This window comes from Erythranthe guttata, chromosome 9 (assembly GCF_056151865.1).
Source record: "Erythranthe guttata isolate IM_541 chromosome 9, IM_541, whole genome shotgun sequence".
In the NCBI taxonomy this organism is placed as follows: domain Eukaryota; kingdom Viridiplantae; phylum Streptophyta; class Magnoliopsida; order Lamiales; family Phrymaceae; genus Erythranthe; species Erythranthe guttata.
This window is the reverse complement of record NC_142541.1, coordinates 16,065,824-16,082,973: the sequence shown is the minus strand read 5'-3', so window position 1 is coordinate 16,082,973 and position 17,150 is coordinate 16,065,824. Positions and strand designations below refer to the sequence as shown.

General features: G+C 34.2%; 3 protein-coding genes and 1 long non-coding RNA gene across 5 annotated transcripts; 1 reads left to right on the top strand and 3 right to left on the bottom strand.

Moving 5' to 3' along the window:
* Nucleotides 1–3,233, bottom strand: LOC148768222 (uncharacterized). The gene is made up of 2 exons (XM_088823134.1): nt 2,866–3,233; nt 1–250 (listed from the first exon to the last, which is right to left on the bottom strand). The coding sequence occupies exons 1-2, from the start codon at nt 3,198–3,200 to the stop codon at nt 193–195; spliced, it is 393 nt and encodes a 130-aa protein (XP_088679260.1). The 5' UTR covers nt 3,201–3,233; the 3' UTR covers nt 1–192.
* Nucleotides 1,260–2,867, bottom strand: LOC105977380 (uncharacterized). Its single transcript, XM_013002680.2, has one exon. It carries the CDS (start codon nt 2,351–2,353, stop codon nt 1,397–1,399), a length of 957 nt encoding a protein of 318 aa, XP_012858134.2. The 5' UTR covers nt 2,354–2,867; the 3' UTR covers nt 1,260–1,396.
* Nucleotides 3,234–3,656: 423 nt separating the features above from the next.
* On the bottom strand, nt 3,657–8,456 carry HTH (Glucose-methanol-choline (GMC) oxidoreductase family protein). Of its 2 annotated transcripts, none has more exons than XM_013001087.2 (6): nt 7,345–8,456; nt 6,323–6,686; nt 5,175–5,488; nt 4,698–5,086; nt 4,043–4,611; nt 3,657–3,950 (listed from the first exon to the last, which is right to left on the bottom strand). In XM_013001087.2, the coding sequence occupies exons 1-6, from the start codon at nt 7,430–7,432 to the stop codon at nt 3,896–3,898; spliced, it is 1,779 nt and encodes a 592-aa protein (XP_012856541.2). In that variant the 5' UTR covers nt 7,433–8,456; the 3' UTR covers nt 3,657–3,895. The 2 variants fall into 2 exon arrangements, with proteins under 2 accessions (XP_012856541.2, XP_088679259.1); XM_088823133.1 differs by having other exon boundaries at nt 4,698–5,083; nt 7,345–7,851.
* Nucleotides 6,561–7,323, top strand: LOC105975851 (uncharacterized). The gene is made up of 2 exons (XR_001174402.2): nt 6,561–6,695; nt 7,254–7,323. It is a non-coding gene; the product is annotated as an uncharacterized LOC105975851 (long non-coding RNA).
* Nucleotides 8,457–17,150: the final 8,694 nt, after the last annotated feature.

The following is a 17,150-nucleotide window of genomic DNA, read 5'->3' as shown; positions in this document are numbered from 1 at the left end:
CAATACCATGTGTAAATAAAAATAGTACCATTAGACTGAAAATGATAAACCATCAATGAACAGAGTACCTAATACATAGTACAAACTACAAATAGCAAAAACATAGTGCAAATTGAAACATAGTACAAAGTTCAAAACAACATAGTGCAAATCACATAATAATGAAGTACAAACAGCCAGTTTTCATTCACTTCAATCACTTGAATAACATAATGGGCAATCATGTAAGCTCTCCTCCATCTTGTCCTCCCTGATGAAAAACATAAAATTTACATTAGAAACAAGACTAGTTAGTTTAATTAACACAAATGCAGACAGTATTTACATTAAAAAAAATTGCTAGTCAGATTGGTTGTGTGCAAGTACGACGATTGTGTCCAGGCTTCCCACACCGAGTACAATTCAGTTTACGAGTTTGCACTTGTGAAGGAATTCTTTTTGTCTTTCTACGTCCCGGTCGAGTTCTCGAATCAGGTGCATTAACAAAGACATCGGGCGGAGCATTACACGCATCGTACAAGTCAAAGTCCTCATCAAACGAGGGAATTGGGTTAATCGTGAATTGATATACCTGTTTGTACGTATCAATATGAAAGCATGGATCCACAAACTCATATACTGAGTATCCTTTTGACTCCAAACATGCACATGCATGTTTGCATGGAAGTTTCTCTAATTGCCATGCTTTACAAGAACAAGTCTTCTGCTGCAAGTCAACCTTATACGACTTGTCCTCATCATATACCTCAAAAGCGGTACTACTTGATCTACAATATTTTAAGGAACGAGAGGCCATATGATTGATTGTTAATCTCTTTAGAATTTTCTTGCACAATATGCCAGTCATTGCCAAACTTTTTCCTTGTCGTTTAACTAGCATCTCCATTATTTTGATCCGTATGTGATCAATCATGGATGGAACAGGCAAAGATCGGGCATCTTTAACCCAACCATTCCAATTTTCTGCCTGATTATTGTTCACGATTCCCCATCTTTCTCCAGAAAAATAGGCATTCGCCCAATGATTTGGATCAGAATTCGAAATAAATGATGCCGCGAGAGGCATAGATTGCACGATACGAGAAATAGTTGCATCGAACTCCTGCCGAGTAGGAGCATATGCAGCATTATGTAAAACACTCGCCCAATATGACTTGTTGTGCAATGGGTACTTCCTCAGGACCTATATTATTTTGAAATATGTTATACAAATGTATGAAACATGCTATACAAATGTATGAAACATGCTATACAAATGTATGAAATGTGTTATACAAAAGTATGACACATGTTACACAAATGTATGAAACATGTTATACAAAAGTATGAAACATGTTATACAAAAGTATGACATGAGGTGACAAATGGTACGTTCCAATTTGCATATTAAAGAGAATCAAAATACCTGAGTTCTAAAGTTATCCACCAAGTGTCGCAAACAATATGCATGGTGGCTACTAGGAAATACCATCGGGACGGCTTTAAGAAGCCCCGAATGACGATCAGAGAAAATGGTAAAAGATCTATTGTCATTGTGAAGATCTAGAATTTGTTTCAATTTAATGCAAAACCACTCCCAGTTTTTATCATTCTCAGCATCAACAACTGCGTATGCCAATGTATACAAGGAATCATTTGGATCCTTGCACACAGCAGAAAGCAAGCATCCTTTGTACTTATTTTTAATGTGAGTCCCATCCAAACATATCATCGGCCTACACCGATGAAAGCCGGAGATAGAACTCCCAAAACTAATAAATATTCGAATAAACTTTTGAGTAGCAGGTTCAATCTCATACTCTGCCATGCTACCAGGGTTATGCATTTTTAATGCACGACAATAGCGTCTCAGTTTATCATAACATGTCGTCTCATCACCATGGATATCGCGCATTGCTTTTTCTTTACCCCTCCATGCTGTGTAGTACTGAAGCTCCAGACCATAATCGTCTCGGATATCTTCTAACATACCACATGGTGTGTAAGCTGGCTGCGTTCTCAATTTTCGTTTCATAATTTGGGCAATCCATGTAGCATCGGCTTTAGGATGACCCCTTGTACGAAGAGTAGCATCACCACAAGTGTGCTCAAGATTGCACTTGCGAATGCTAAATAACTTATCTGACTTGTACAATGATGCATAAACCCTCCATTTGCAGTTTTCGTGAATGCATACTGCTATGATCTTTTGTTGATCATTTTTCATGTACTTAAATGATCGATTATTAGCAATAGAATAGTTTTTCAGCATATGCCTAAAATCATCAGGATCTTTAAAAAACTGATTCTCCCCACGGATGCAATGTCTCCATGCATCAATTGAATTTCCAAGCGGATTACCCTCGATTTCCATCGATTGATCGCCGCTTTTGGTTTCAAAAAAATTTTAAAAATGGATTACAATAGAGTGGAATCCAAATAACAATGTACATGAAAATATCATAACAATGCACTGGTTCCATACTATCTTATCCATTATATAATACTAAGTTTTCCCACAAATAGTACCAAGTTTACCTATCACCCATACTATTCAGATGAAGGTTACGTACTATCTTCCCCATTATATGATACTATGTTTTCCCATTAACAGTACCAAATTTACCTATCACCCATACTATTCAGATGAAGGTAACGTACTATCTTCCTCATTATATGATACTATGTTTTCCCACCAGCAGTACCAAATTTACCTATCACCCATACTACTCAGATCAAGGTTACGTACTGTAAGTATCATACGTCCATACCATATTTATATTAGCATGATACTATTATGTGCCATATTTTATACTATGTATCACACAATAATTAACAACCATAAAGAAATGCATTTCAGCAGTACAGAAAAAGATGGAGACCTACCAGCCATCGGTGCGAACCCTCTTTCCACGCGAATTAGCTTCATCTTTGCAGGTCACGACAATGTCGACCACACTCATCTTCATTATCAGATGCAATGCAACCATATTCTCCACATCTTCATCAGTGCCCAATGTCACATACAATCTTTCCCGAGGAGCCAAGTATTGGAGGATCAGTGCATCTGGATGGATATGATTCCATTTGTTGATAATAGCACCATATATCTCCATTAATGTCGAATTACTTTTTATGGAAATAATGTGAAGTTGATTTTTGTATCGACAACTTCCAAGAATCACACTGGGTACATCGTTAGATACATCATTTGTAGCCATTGTGGGGTGGGTGGGTTTTACAGTGATTTTTTCGCCGGAAAAAAAGGGGAAACCAGAGGAGAGAAATGGAGAAGAAATAGAGAAGAAAGAAAGCAGATAGAAATGAAGAGAGAGAAGAAAGAAAGAGAAGATGAAGAGAGAGAAAAGCAGGAGAGAGAAAAGGGTGAGAGTGAGAAGAAAATATAATAAAATATATAAAATTCACATTAGGGACTGATCTGCATGTTAGGCGTGTGAGTAGGGACTGAAATGCTAGGGCAAACTACCTAGGGACTGATCTGTGTTTCAAGTTTTGGATTAGGGATTTATCTGTAGTTTCCCCATAAATAAACTCTATTTTCCACCATTTTAATACATACATATGTATATATATTCATTTAAAATATGATGTAAATTTAAAAAATAATTATTAAATGTTTTCATGTACATTTAAAGCATTATTACAAGTTCTGAATATGAACAGCATAAAAAACTCCATTAGGAAATACATAAAGCATAACAGCATCATGAGAATTAAGACACATACAAAGAACTTGCAATAATTTTCTTTTTTCACATCATAAATTAGCAAGTTCTCTCTCTCTAATATAAATTTGCTAGAAATAAAAACAAGAGAACTAATTAATTAAAAAAGAATCATAACAATTTTTTTTAACCCTATAATAAACACAAACTCAACCTCTTCTACTTTGTCACTAAACTCCAGCTTCTTTCCCTAATCTCTCTCTCAAAATCTTCACTCCCATATACCTGCATTCGCATATTTTCCGATTATTATATACATTTTTCGACATTATAAAAATAAATAAATTAAAAAAAAAAATATTAAATAACCATCTTACCGGCCCATCATCATGACAGTAGCTTGAGGATTAGTCCCAGGAGAATCTTTAAAAGTGGAGCCATCAATGACACGTAGGCGGTCAACTCCAATGACCCTATGATCGGGATCCACCACCTTGCCCACGTGGCACCCTCCGTGGTAATGCCAGATCGTAATTACAGTGTCTTTACAGAACTGCTCGAGCGATGACGTGTCGTTTGTGTGCCTTGGTATGAGGTTCACGTTCGCGTGAACGCTCATGTTCAGAAGCTTGTCGACAGTGTCTTGATCCAATTGTGCGTATTCGCTGAAGTGCTTCGATTTGAGCATCTTTTCCACGACTCGTATACCGTCCACACAACGTGCCAGGTCATCGGGGTGGCTGAAGTAGTTGAACGTGACCGAAGGGTTGTCTTCGATTACCGTGTTCGATAATTTAATTTCGCCTTTCGAGAGTGGCATCGCTATTTTTTCTAAGATGAAACCTCCTTTGAACGCTTCGTGCGGAAGGTTCTTCTTTTGTCTCTTGTACGCGTGGATTGCTTCGTGTGTTCTTTGCTTTGGAGGAATTGTTGACAGCTGTCCTATCTGTTCATATTTAAAAAAAAAACAATATAAAAAGAAGTCGAAAAAACAAGTTTTATTACAAGAAAATTAATTTTTTCGATATTTACCTCAGCTGAAGCAATGCCGTGGTCACAATGAATACTGTCTGAAGACTGACCAAAGCCGCTGCTTGCTTCAATGTACACTCCCAACTTCGTGATTCCCACAGTTTGTATCAAAGACTGCTTAACCGGAGTTTTACTCGGTACGAAAATTGTGTTTAAGGGGTTATCCGACATGCCTTTTCCGACAAATTTATTATCGAGCACAACTGGAATATTGAATTTTTCGAGGTCTTTTTTCGGACCGATGCCGCTGAGAAGAAGCAAATGAGGGCTCCCGATTGCACCGGACGATACTATGATCTCACTACCTTGTCTCTTCGAGAGAATCGCTTTGTGCGTCTTCCCGTTTTCGTCTTTGAAGATAACTCCAACCGCTCTAGGATTTTTCCCTGCTACAAAAAAAAAAAAACTCGAAAAAAAAATGAGATCAAAGCAGGTTTACTAAATGAGTCACTAAAACCAATATATATGTATACATACTTGTTTTTGTGTCGAACACGATTTTCTGAACGGAGGCGTGCACTAAAACGTGGAGATTTTGGGGGTTGGCGGAGGCGAGAAGCTCGGCGGCAGTGTGGCGGCGGCCGAATCTGTCGAAGATGGTCCCACCGACTTTGGTTCCGTATAGGTGATCGTACGTAAAACCATTGAAAGGTGAAATCCCGATTTCGACCAGGCTATCACGCACCGTTTTCTGCCATGGTACAAGATCTGGGCGGTGAACTATTTGATCTTCGACCCACGGGTATGATTCGTTTACCAGTTTATCGTCCCATCCTACACTCTTTACATAACTTCACAAAAAAAATTAAAATTAAAATTAAAATTAAAAAATCAGTATAATTCTTTGTTGTTTTTTATTTTAATTAATAGTTTTTAAGGAAGCAAATTGTGATGGGTCTGGGAGTTGTTAAGGTGTTATAAATGAAATTGAGCTATATTTTACAACTTCTTTGAATGTGTATTTATGTATACCTAACTAACTATGTATATGTATATGGAAGGACCAGCTAAAGAATTTATTTATTTATTTTTTATTTTGGAAAAATAGGGATTTATTAATTTATATTATGGTGAGATTAATTCAAAATAATGAATTTGACAAAGACGTAGGAATTTATTATATAAATGCATCAATCCTAGTAGTTGTTGTTGGTATTAATGGCACAAACCTAACACAATATTCACTTTTGTTTAGGGGTGTAAATCGGACGAAAAATTTCGATTTTTTTCAGAAGTGAAAAAACAATTTCAATTTCATTCTAAAAAAAAATCAGAAAAATCGAAATTCAGAATTTAATATACATTCCATTGTGTGAAAAAAATCGACAAAATTGGAAATCGAAATCTAATGAATTCTCAAAAAAAAAAAAAATTGTTCCATAATATGAAATGTTTGGATGAAAATCGGCACAATTCAAAAATTTCGTTCCAATTTCCGTCCTTACCTTTTGTTAGTTAGTTGACTTCCATATCAAATTTGAGAAATTAAAGAAACAATATAATCTACTACTTATTTATCAAAAAAATATAATAATATAATCTACTACTTTCAACCAATTTTTTTTTTTTGGAAAAACAAAGTGTGAAAATATGACGTCATAATTGAAATTTTGGGAGGGTTGTACCTTGCGCTTGCCCGGGTGTAAAATCCGGCGTTGATGCAAGTGCCGCCGCCCAAAACCCTGGCCCTAGAATTGAACACCCCATCGGTGGAGATGAACATCTGCGACGCCGACGTCGGCGATATATCCGCCAGAGATATGTGGAAGTTCTCCATGAACGACACATTCGCGTTCGCGAACGGCGTCCCTCCTCTCTCCAGCAGCAAAACGGTGTAGTTTCGCGACAGCGTCGCCGCCAGCGGGCACCCCGCCGTCCCTCCGCCCACAATTATGTAGTCGTACGCGGCGGTCAACGGCTGAGACGAGAATGAGCTGGCCGGCCTGATGAACGGGTACCGGTATTCCGCCGGATGCTCTTCCTGCACACCTGCATTTGGTAAATTCTATGCTCAATTTTGTAGCAATTGATTTGAATTGTTCTTAGATTAAAACTCATAATTACACACTGTGTGTGTGTGTGTGTGAAAGACACAATCTTTGATAATAAATAAATAAAAAATCCTTATTTTGTTTTCCCAATTTTGAATTTCTGAGAAAACACACAGAATCACACACTTTGTGTGTGTAAAGACACAAGCTTTGACAAAAAAAAATATATATATATATTTTTTCCCTTTTGTCTCTATTGTGAAATGTTTTGATTTGGACACCTGCATTGGTAAAATTCTATGTTCAATTGTAGCCATTGATTTGAATTGTTTCTCTTTTTATTCTGAGATCACACACACTCTTGTGTGTGTGTGAGAAAGACACAATCTTTGATGATAAATAAATTAAAAAATCCTTAATTTTTTGTCCCAATTTTGAATTGGTTTTATTTTCTGAGAAAACACACAGAATCACACACTCTGTGTGTGTAAAGACACAATCTTTGAAAAAAAAATCATATTTTTTGTCTCTATTATGAAATGTTTTCAACATTCCCATTACACAGAAACAGAAGAATCTCGAATCAAGAAAGAAAAAACACAGAGAACACGTGTTTGTGTGTGTGAGAGAGAAAATTTATAAGAAGAAGAACTAACCTTGAGAGAAGGAGAAGAGAGTGGTGATCCATACAATTAGTAAACACAAAGCTGGTGCTGCACAGTCACCACCACCAAGCAAAGCCATTGGGAGGCAGCCAAACCAACACAGAAATTCACACACACAAAACACACACACTGCAGGTGAGTTTAGTTTCAAAATTCAATTCTAAATTCAATTCTCTCTCCTAAAAACTCAACCACCACCCCTGCAAAAAGGGCTCTTAGTTTCTTGATGTGGCTCTCTCTGGTTGGCCTTGTTCTCTGTGTGTATCTATATTATACTACTATTTTATAATCTTTATATCTCCCTGCACACACATATATATACAGAGAGAGAGAGAGAGATAGAGAGAGAGAGAGAGAGAGAGTTTGTTTAACTAATCAAGAAGGCTAAAGGAATGCATTAATGAAAAGAGGAAGTAATTATGAATTACAGAAAAGCTAGAAACAAATTATCACAACTGGAAAATTGCATTAATGGAGGAAAAATGAATGGGCACGGTTGGAGAGGTCATTAATGCATGCTCGCCGTTTCGATGTATGTATCATGTATGCAATACGCTCTCGGTTGGAGCAACTGAGCATGTGTCAATCGACTTACGTTCGGAATCCTCTTACCAACGGTCGTTAGGTCGAGCTTATCACACATGGTTAGCGTAGTGTGGTTTATGTCTCTCGTATGGTTTGCAAGCTATTATACGAGTATTATACGAGAGTGTACGTTTACCCAGTGCATCATAAAATCTAGTTATGGATACAGTATATACGTACACATTTTGGACAGCTCACACACAAAAGCCAGACCTGCAAATTTTTTTTTTTGCTTATCTCATGAAGAAACTCTTATCTCTACCCCACCCCATAGTAATTAGGCCACATTTAAATCCAACCAACTAACAAATGTTGTTTGTTTCTTTTCTTTTTTTTTTGTGTGTGTTTTTACTGTGTGTATTTATGTGTGTGTATATAAATATAAAGATAGTATGGTGTTTGTATGTATAATAATCATATATACTATCATGTGAAGTTTTTGATGGTTTTGTTGCAGTTGCTGCTTTTATTCCAACTGGGAGAGTTCTTGTGAATGGAATTATCTTGGGCGCTGTGTTGAACTGAAATTCATTAACCTTAATTTCATTATATATAAAACCTTTTATTTATTTATTATTATTATTATTATTATTTTATTTTTATTTTTTTGTGGTGTTATGATATATTCCCAAAACAATTTGACTCAACTTATTACATTCAAATACAACAAAATGCATATACACTAATAAATACTTTGTTACATGATTACAAAAATACAAAAAATTACCAATTTTCTTTTTTTTTTTATATATACAAATATATGGTGAAATAATATTTTTTTTTAATTTGATTAGCCTATTCGTGTACGAATTATTTAATGTTACCGATTGTTTTCCTTGTCGGAATAATATTCTAGGAGGATTCGGGGTATTTTTCAATGCTCGTTGCGTTGGTAATAATTTTGCGTGCGTGCGGGAACATATCCATATCATTTCAGCAATTTGAATAATGTTTTTTTAAGTAAAATTATTGATATAAAAAAAAATTGATGGCACAAATACATATTTAAGATGCTAATATTATTAAAACAAGAAGTTCCATAGCCATTAATTAGTATAGGATCAACAAGAAGCAACAAAATTAAAGTCCTAAGCAATTATAATGTCACTCATTAGTATAGCAAAGCTAGAAGAAATGGAGTTTGACCATTTGAATTATTTGAATCATCAAAACATTGACTAATAATTCTATATTTATACAATAGTGGAGAGGCCAACTAGCCAACAACTAACTATGCAACAAAATGTATACCCAAATCATTTTCCATGATTTAATTAATTATTTCACACCTTTCATTCTTTTTTTAAGAAACAACGACATATTTAATAATTATTTTAGGGTAAATTACGAAAAAAAAACCTATATTTGGTTAAATTACGAAAAAACACCTCCACATATTCCTAGTTATCAAAATCCCCCGACGTTTGTTTCCGTCTTACACATACCTCTTACAGTGTGATTCTTCACGGAATCTTTTTCATTCATGGGAATATTTCCCGAAAAATGTCATTTTTACCCTTGTAGATGTGGCATTTCTTTAAGCTACTTCTTAAAGACAATAATTATCCTCGAAGAAGAAATGTTAATACTAAAAAAATGTGAAGATGCTATTTGAGGATAAAGATTCCATGTAAAGGTAATTTTATCTTTAAAAAGTAGTATAAAGAAACGCCACGTTTACAGGGGTAGAATCGACATTATTTGTGAAATATTTTCTGGAATAAAAAAGATTTCAAGACAAATCACAGTAAACAAACATCGGGGGTATTTCGGTAATCACGGATTGGTGAAATGTTTTTCGTAATTTAGCCTAAGTTCAGGGTTTTTTTTTTTTGTAATTATTAAAATAATGGAAAAACCTAATAAAATGACATAATACTATAAATTATGAGTAGGATGTATAAATTTGGAAACTTGTGTGTTAGAATAAAAGACACAACTCCTTTGATCTACAATTGAATTGAATAGAGTGTGCAACAACTCAAACCTGCCACATTTAATCCCACACAGACAAATTGCACATGAAAACGTGCTATCTATTCCAACTTGCTGGAAATTGCTCCAATTATTATTATATTAAATTTTCACTTAATTAAGTAAGTAAATAAATTCCCATACCAAATTTTATCATCTCAACTTGTATTGTATTATTTATTATTATATTATTTATTATTTTTATGTTTTTTACCGCCGCTATTCATGTTGAAAAATGAAAACGTGGTTGTAATTTGTATGTATAAGTATAACCGTATTTTTGCCTAATTAAATTGTCAACAACTCAAGTTCATGCTATTCTTTGAAAATATATATTGTGAAAAATTAGTGTTTTCATGGATATGAATGGATCACAATCGAATGTCCTTAAATTTAGTATCTGCTGAATGCACTATAAAACTTAGGGAATGTACATTATCTATCACCAATTACTTTTACGATAAACGACATTCATCGGGGTTTTCTTTTTTAATTTAATTTAATTATTATGTGTCATCTAAGATATATGAACACTAATTAGGTTATTATTTCACCCGTTCCTTTTTAATTGTCGTTTTTTAGTTTTTCACAAAGATTAAGGATTTCGTTAAACGTGACTTGATTTTAGAAAGAAAAAAAAAATGTTTTTTTTGACTAAAATGCCCTTGTCGCTAGTTAATAAGAGAGAGTGTTAGAAAGAGGTCATAGGGGTAAAATTGACAATTATGCAATTTATTTTGTATTACAATCGTGAAGTGGCGATCATATGAAACAAAAAAAATCTCAAAAAATGACAGATATTGTGGAATGGAGGAAGTAAATAACATTTATTTTATTGAGAAAGGGTTTGTATTTGACAATGTTACTCCTTTGTGACGGTTTCAATTTTCATCTTCCTCTTTCTTGCTATATATATATTAAGGGGTAATATGCTATTTGCCCCTCAAACGAAACCTAATTTGAACTAAATGACAAGTTCAAATTCATTTTTTTAATTAAATTCTTAATTTGAAATAATATATGAGCCACATCCCTAATTTTTTTTAATCCCTATCTTGCCCTTATACCCTAAATTATATAACCTACATATTCACGTTTCTCCAATTGAGATTTATTTCGTTCTTTTGGTTTCTCTCACGTTCTCTCTCCCTCCATCTCTCACACGTTCTCTTATCTCTTTTTTCACTCTCGTTTTTTTTTCTCTACCTCTCTCTTGCTAATTAATTCAGTAATAGCCGAAGCCAGAGGGTTGTGGTGGAGGAGGAAGCGGTTGCGGGGGCTGTGGTGGAGGAGGCGGCGGTGGCGGGCTGTGGTGGTTGAGATGGCGGCGAGGTGTTGTGGGCGGCGGCGGGGCCTGGGTTGGAGGAGGCGGCGGCGACGGGCTGTGGTGGTTGAGATGGCGGCGAGGTGTTGTGGGTGGCGGCGGGGTTGTGGTGGAGAAGGCGGCGGCGGGCTGTGGTGGTTGAGATGGCGGCGAGGTGTTGTGGTAGTCGAGGCGGCGACGGGGGCTATGGTGGTTGAGTCGGCGGCGGCAAGTTGTGGTGGTCAAGACGGTGGGTTGTGGTGGTCGAGATGGCGGCAGACTGTGGTGGTCGAGATGGCGGAAGGGACAGGGCCGTTCTTGAGATTTTGGGGGTCCTAGGCGGGTTTTGAAGACGGTAAAAAAATGGGGCCCTTCTAAAATATAATATAAAACTCATCTGTTTTCTTAAAACTTGATAAACTCGATGTTAACTCATTTTTGTAAGGTGTATAGCCAATGACAAGACTAGAAATTTGTGATATAGTGGGATTAAATTTTGCGGGGGTTCGGGGGCTGCGACCCCAATTTTTTTTAAGGATAAGTTGCATGAAGTAGCACTAAAACTAATGAATATATATAAAAATAAATAACTAATACATTATAAATTTAATAATTAGGGGCCCATAATTAGAAGAATCATAGATACTAGTAACAATCGTTGATTTATATCAATTAATGAATTAGGGTTCTCAATAAATATATATATAATATAATTTTTTTTGGATAAATGCTAACATATATAAAGGGTATAAAAGAATTTGGGGGCCCTAAATTTAAAAAAAAATCCGGGGGCCCTAGGCGACTGCCTATTTCGCCTCCCCTCAGAACTGGCCCTGGGAGGGGATGTGGTTATGGTGGAGATTTGATCTTGATCTTCAAGAGATTTTGCTTGATTTGGGTTCAAAATCGTAAATCTAGATTTTTCCAAAGTTGGTAGGTGACTACGGTTGCGACGGCTGCAAATGTTGGCCGCTAGGGATTGACGGCTACTGCGTTGACGGCTAGGGTTGGCGAAGGTTGTGTGTTGTTGGCGGTTAGGGTTTTGTAGTACACCGTAGTAGACCATAGTGCACCGTAGTATACCATAGTCTATTATAGTATTACAACAAATAAAATATTAAAATATATATATATATATATATATATATATATATATATATATATATATATATATTGAATTAACAAAAACGAAAAACAATTTTTGTTTTGTAATTTTTAATAATATTGTAGAATTTTTTTTTGTAATAATAGTGTAAAAACGATAGTACACCATAGTATAACATAATACACTATAATATACCGTAATATGTTTGAAATCTGATGAATTATTTAACAAAAAGAAGAAGAAAAATCTTAATTTTCAAAAAAATGTTAAAAATAAGAAAAAAAATATTGTTTATAATAATATAAAAAATGCAGAGAGTAAATTGAAAAAAATAAAGATGAGTGAAAGGGCATTTTTAGAATAAACTTAATAAAGGATGTGAAGCAAATGTTTAATTGAGCTTGTCATTTAGTTATAATTAGTTTTGTCACTAGGGACATATATCTTAAGACCCCATATATTAATTTATATTAATGTTATGATAAAGTCGGAAATATTAATTTATATTAATGTTATTAAATATATATGACATTTGTTTGGAACAAAAGACGAATTATGAGGACAAAAAATAAATGTTGGTAAAATCTCTTTCTATCATTAAACTTTGGAGCCCTCCGAATTAATAGTGTGTGGTCATATTGAGTATGGATTTCATTATCGTGTAAACATATATTCGATGGCAATATTAAATGCTTCTTCCAAATTTTATTAAGTTAGGCCCCGTTTGGTTGGCAAGATAAAATTAGTCAAGATAAGATTAAATAATTTAATGAAACATACTTATTTTAATGGAGGTCGCGACTTCCAACAAAAAAAAACTCACTAGAAGCCAATATAAAGCAAAATAAGCCATGATTATATAATTTGATGAGTCAATCTGACAATTTATTGGGGATACCAAACATCAAATTAAGTCCAACTATTTAGTTAATCATGGTTTATCTTGACAACCAAATGGAGCCTGATTATTATTTTTCTCTATTATTAGTCAATTATTTATTAATTTGTGGGGTCTATCATTTTTTTTTCTTCTTTCACATTGATATTTTTCTTTTCTGTTTCTTTTTTTTTCTTTTCGACAAAGAAGTAAACCCGCATTTACAGATGTGGATTGGATAAATTTTGCTCTCGTGTAATAATTCATACAAGAAAAGTAAATTACACTGGACAAATTTTATGTGACGAACTCGGTCTAAAAAATGTAGATAATAATATTTGGAAAATTTATAATTTTTCACCCATTAAGTTTGTCTGATTTAACATTTAACCCCTCGTGTTTACAAAAAATACATTTGGTCCCTCGTGTTTCCATAATTTAACACTTTTGATCAATCCCGTCGATTTACTGTCAGTTCGTCAGTTAAGCCATTCACAACACACGCTTGATTCCGTTAGTACTAACAAAAAATTGACGAGAAGGACTCAAAGTGTTGAATTTTTAAAACACGAGGGACCAAATGTGTTTTTTTTCTAAACGCCGATGACCAAATGTGAAATCGGTGCAAACTTCAAGGATGAAAACTGTATTCTTCATCTTTTAGTTAAACTTTATAAAAAAAAATTTGTTGGCCACGTATATATCAGTGCATCCAGTAGTGAATAGTCCATTAAAACCAGATTAGTTGGTACTTAATTAGCCTCCTAAGCTAAGATAAATCATTTGTGACCCATTTAATTAAATCATTTGATTTAACAAATGGTCACATGCATATATCAAAATCTGAAATCAATTACATGTACTCAGTAGTCAGTACTATGATAATAAATGACTGACTCCTTAATATATATATCTACCATTAATTAAATACTAGTCCTTGTTTCTGTGACTATATATATATATACAACTTGTATACGTATATTATATGTATACATACATATATGATATATATGCATTGCATTTAGTTCAAATAAATGTGCTGAAGCAGCTAGCCTGGAACAGCTAAAACTGCAGCAATACGATGACAAGACAATGTAACATATCTATCAGTAAATCTATGGGAGTTCAAATAAAATTAACAAACAAATAATGGATATCTGAAATACGTAGTTTTTACTGTGGGGGCAAATTTGTCATTTAATAAAGGTTGCATTTTTTATTACCATTTAAAACAGTAATTTCAATTGAACTTCAATAAGATGATTTTCAATTTTTTATATTGAAAATTAAATATAAGAAGTTAATGTATTGAAAACTATAATTAAAGGCACAACCTTTTTTTTTTAATTTTAATTATAATTTAATTTTTGATATAATAAAAGGGGTTTGGTAGTTTAAACTTTAAATGATGTAAAATATACGTATAAGAAATTAAAAGTTGTTGAAATTGTCCTCAACCCGTGATTTTGATTTATTCAAGCATTGTATACCTACCACTTTTTACATGTGATGTCAATTAGAATTTCAAGAATGGTAGTTAAAACTTAAAAGTAAAAAATAAATAATTTTAAATAAATTCAAGAATGGTAGATGCTTCACTTTGTGGAAGGTCCACAGAAGGACCAATGGCGAAAGGTATGAAAAAAGGAGATGCAAAAAATGTAATTGGTTTATTGCGATTTGCGTGCTATAGATTGGAAAATATAAACGAAGACGAGACATTTTTAGAAACTCGCAACCACATATATGGATCGAGTAAATTTCAGTGTCCTACGCAATAACTCGCTAACTATATAAGGGGTGTAAATTGTGTTGGGAAAATTGGTTAAAAATTGAGTCATGAACAATTTTTTATCAATGTTATTGTACGGTCTAATTGAGTATATAAATGAATTTTGGATTAGAACCAATTTTGTGGTGAATGAAAAAATTACTAGTCCAAAATATAAGGAAAGTGGGATTTGAGTTATCCCACATTGGAAAAGTAGAGAAGTACTGAGCTGTATATATATCAAAATATTGGGACGGGCCAAAAACATTAGGTCATGGGTTTTTAACCCATTGGGCCCTTATTACTCGAAGCCCATCTCGATTGGTCTGATTGGTCTGAATTGGTGCGGCCGAACCAATGCAAACCATTCGGCTCAACTCGAAATGGTGCAACCACTCCCAATTGGCTCAACTCGAAATGGTGCAACCATTCAAAACAAAAGGTACCTTTTTGCTCCAAAGGACACTACTTTTCGAACCTTATAAATAGACCCTAACTTTCCCAAAATTCCTCACTTCAATCCAAAAACAAGCCTACTACATATTAAGCCTACCCTTCACAGATTCTCTCGAAAAGTTCTACACAAAGTACAGTTCGTCGTACTTGGGATTTGGAGTGCTCCTATTCCAAGTTTAGCCGTTGTATCTTGGGAGACGATTTCCATTTAATCCGTTAGCACCGTTGCGGGGAAATTTCGTCTTAAGGACAGAGTCAACTCGCCTCGGCTAATCTTTCCGTATTTTCACTAATTAATTTGTTCAACCAATTTACTAAATTCACTACCCGTTTTATGTATCGGGAACAACAATCTTAAGACGAAATCTTTGTGATTTAGTAAATTGTGTTTTCTGCACACGTTGGTAAACGAGATGGAGAAGAAGATAGTCTGCCAAAAATCAAGAAGTTACAAAATACAATTGGAGAAAGTTCATTTTCGGACAGAACATGAAGTCCACATTCTTTCCCATTTTCGAAGGTGTTAAAGTCCGAATATGGCAAATTAACATTTCACAAAAGTTGTAGATAATCAAGTTAGCTTTCCAGAACATGTTAAATCGTCACAATCGGAGATCGTACGAGGAAGTTATGATGAAAACACGAAAGGGTGGCAGAACTGCCAATGCACCTTTTCATAAGAAATTACAACCGTTCGTGACCAATGCAACTCGTCGCATATTAACGCATCACCAATGTCCAATGCACGAAATTTTGATGAAAGAAGACTGAATCGAAGATCAATAATGAGGTTTTATATTATTTTTTATTCATGAATATTATTTAATATTTTTTTTTTTCCTGGTTCCATTGTAGGTGCAAATTTACAGCACACCTATTCCGACTTCGTGGCTTATTTTGATCATGATCCAATCCGAATCTCAGAAAACGTAAAACATAAAAGTTGTAGATAATTTTGTTGTCTGTTCGGATCATATTGAATCAACAAAATCGGACTTGGGACGGAAGAGATATGAATAAATCATTCAGCACTGCCATAATATTGACACGATTTGGTGCTACCCACAAAATCTTGAATTGACGAACATATAATTTATCGGGTACGTTTTTTAAGTATAAGATATCTATTTGTGAAATATATTGATAATGCTATATGATATAATGGTGGATTATTGCATGATAGTTTAATTTTCTATGTGGAAGCATGGTAAACCATGTACAATATATATGCTTAATGAATATTCATGATGTTTGTGTATGTACATTAATAATAGAAATATTTTTATCCAAAATAAAATAAAGTGATAGCGTATGTGCTAATTATTTGAATAAGTTTATCATAAACCGCATGATAAGTGCTATACTAATGACATTTCTCATGAAAATGCAATATTTATTTGCAAAAATTGCTTATAGTTTGATATGGGATTAACTTTCTCCCAATTTGATGTGGAACTGTCCGGTTGATTGATTTTCGAATATGTGAGTACGTGATCTTATTAACGTTTTTATTATTGTCATGATCGATTAGACTTGTCTCGTATATTAAGTATGAGTTACTTACTAAGAGGAATATTATTATACATATTATTATTTGCGTAAGCCATACTAATTCCTTAGAATTGTGTTATTGCATTGACATGCATTGATTACGTGCTATAGAATTTTTATCAATTCATTATGTTGGACATGAATTTATTTATGCCATGAAATATTATTTTCAAAT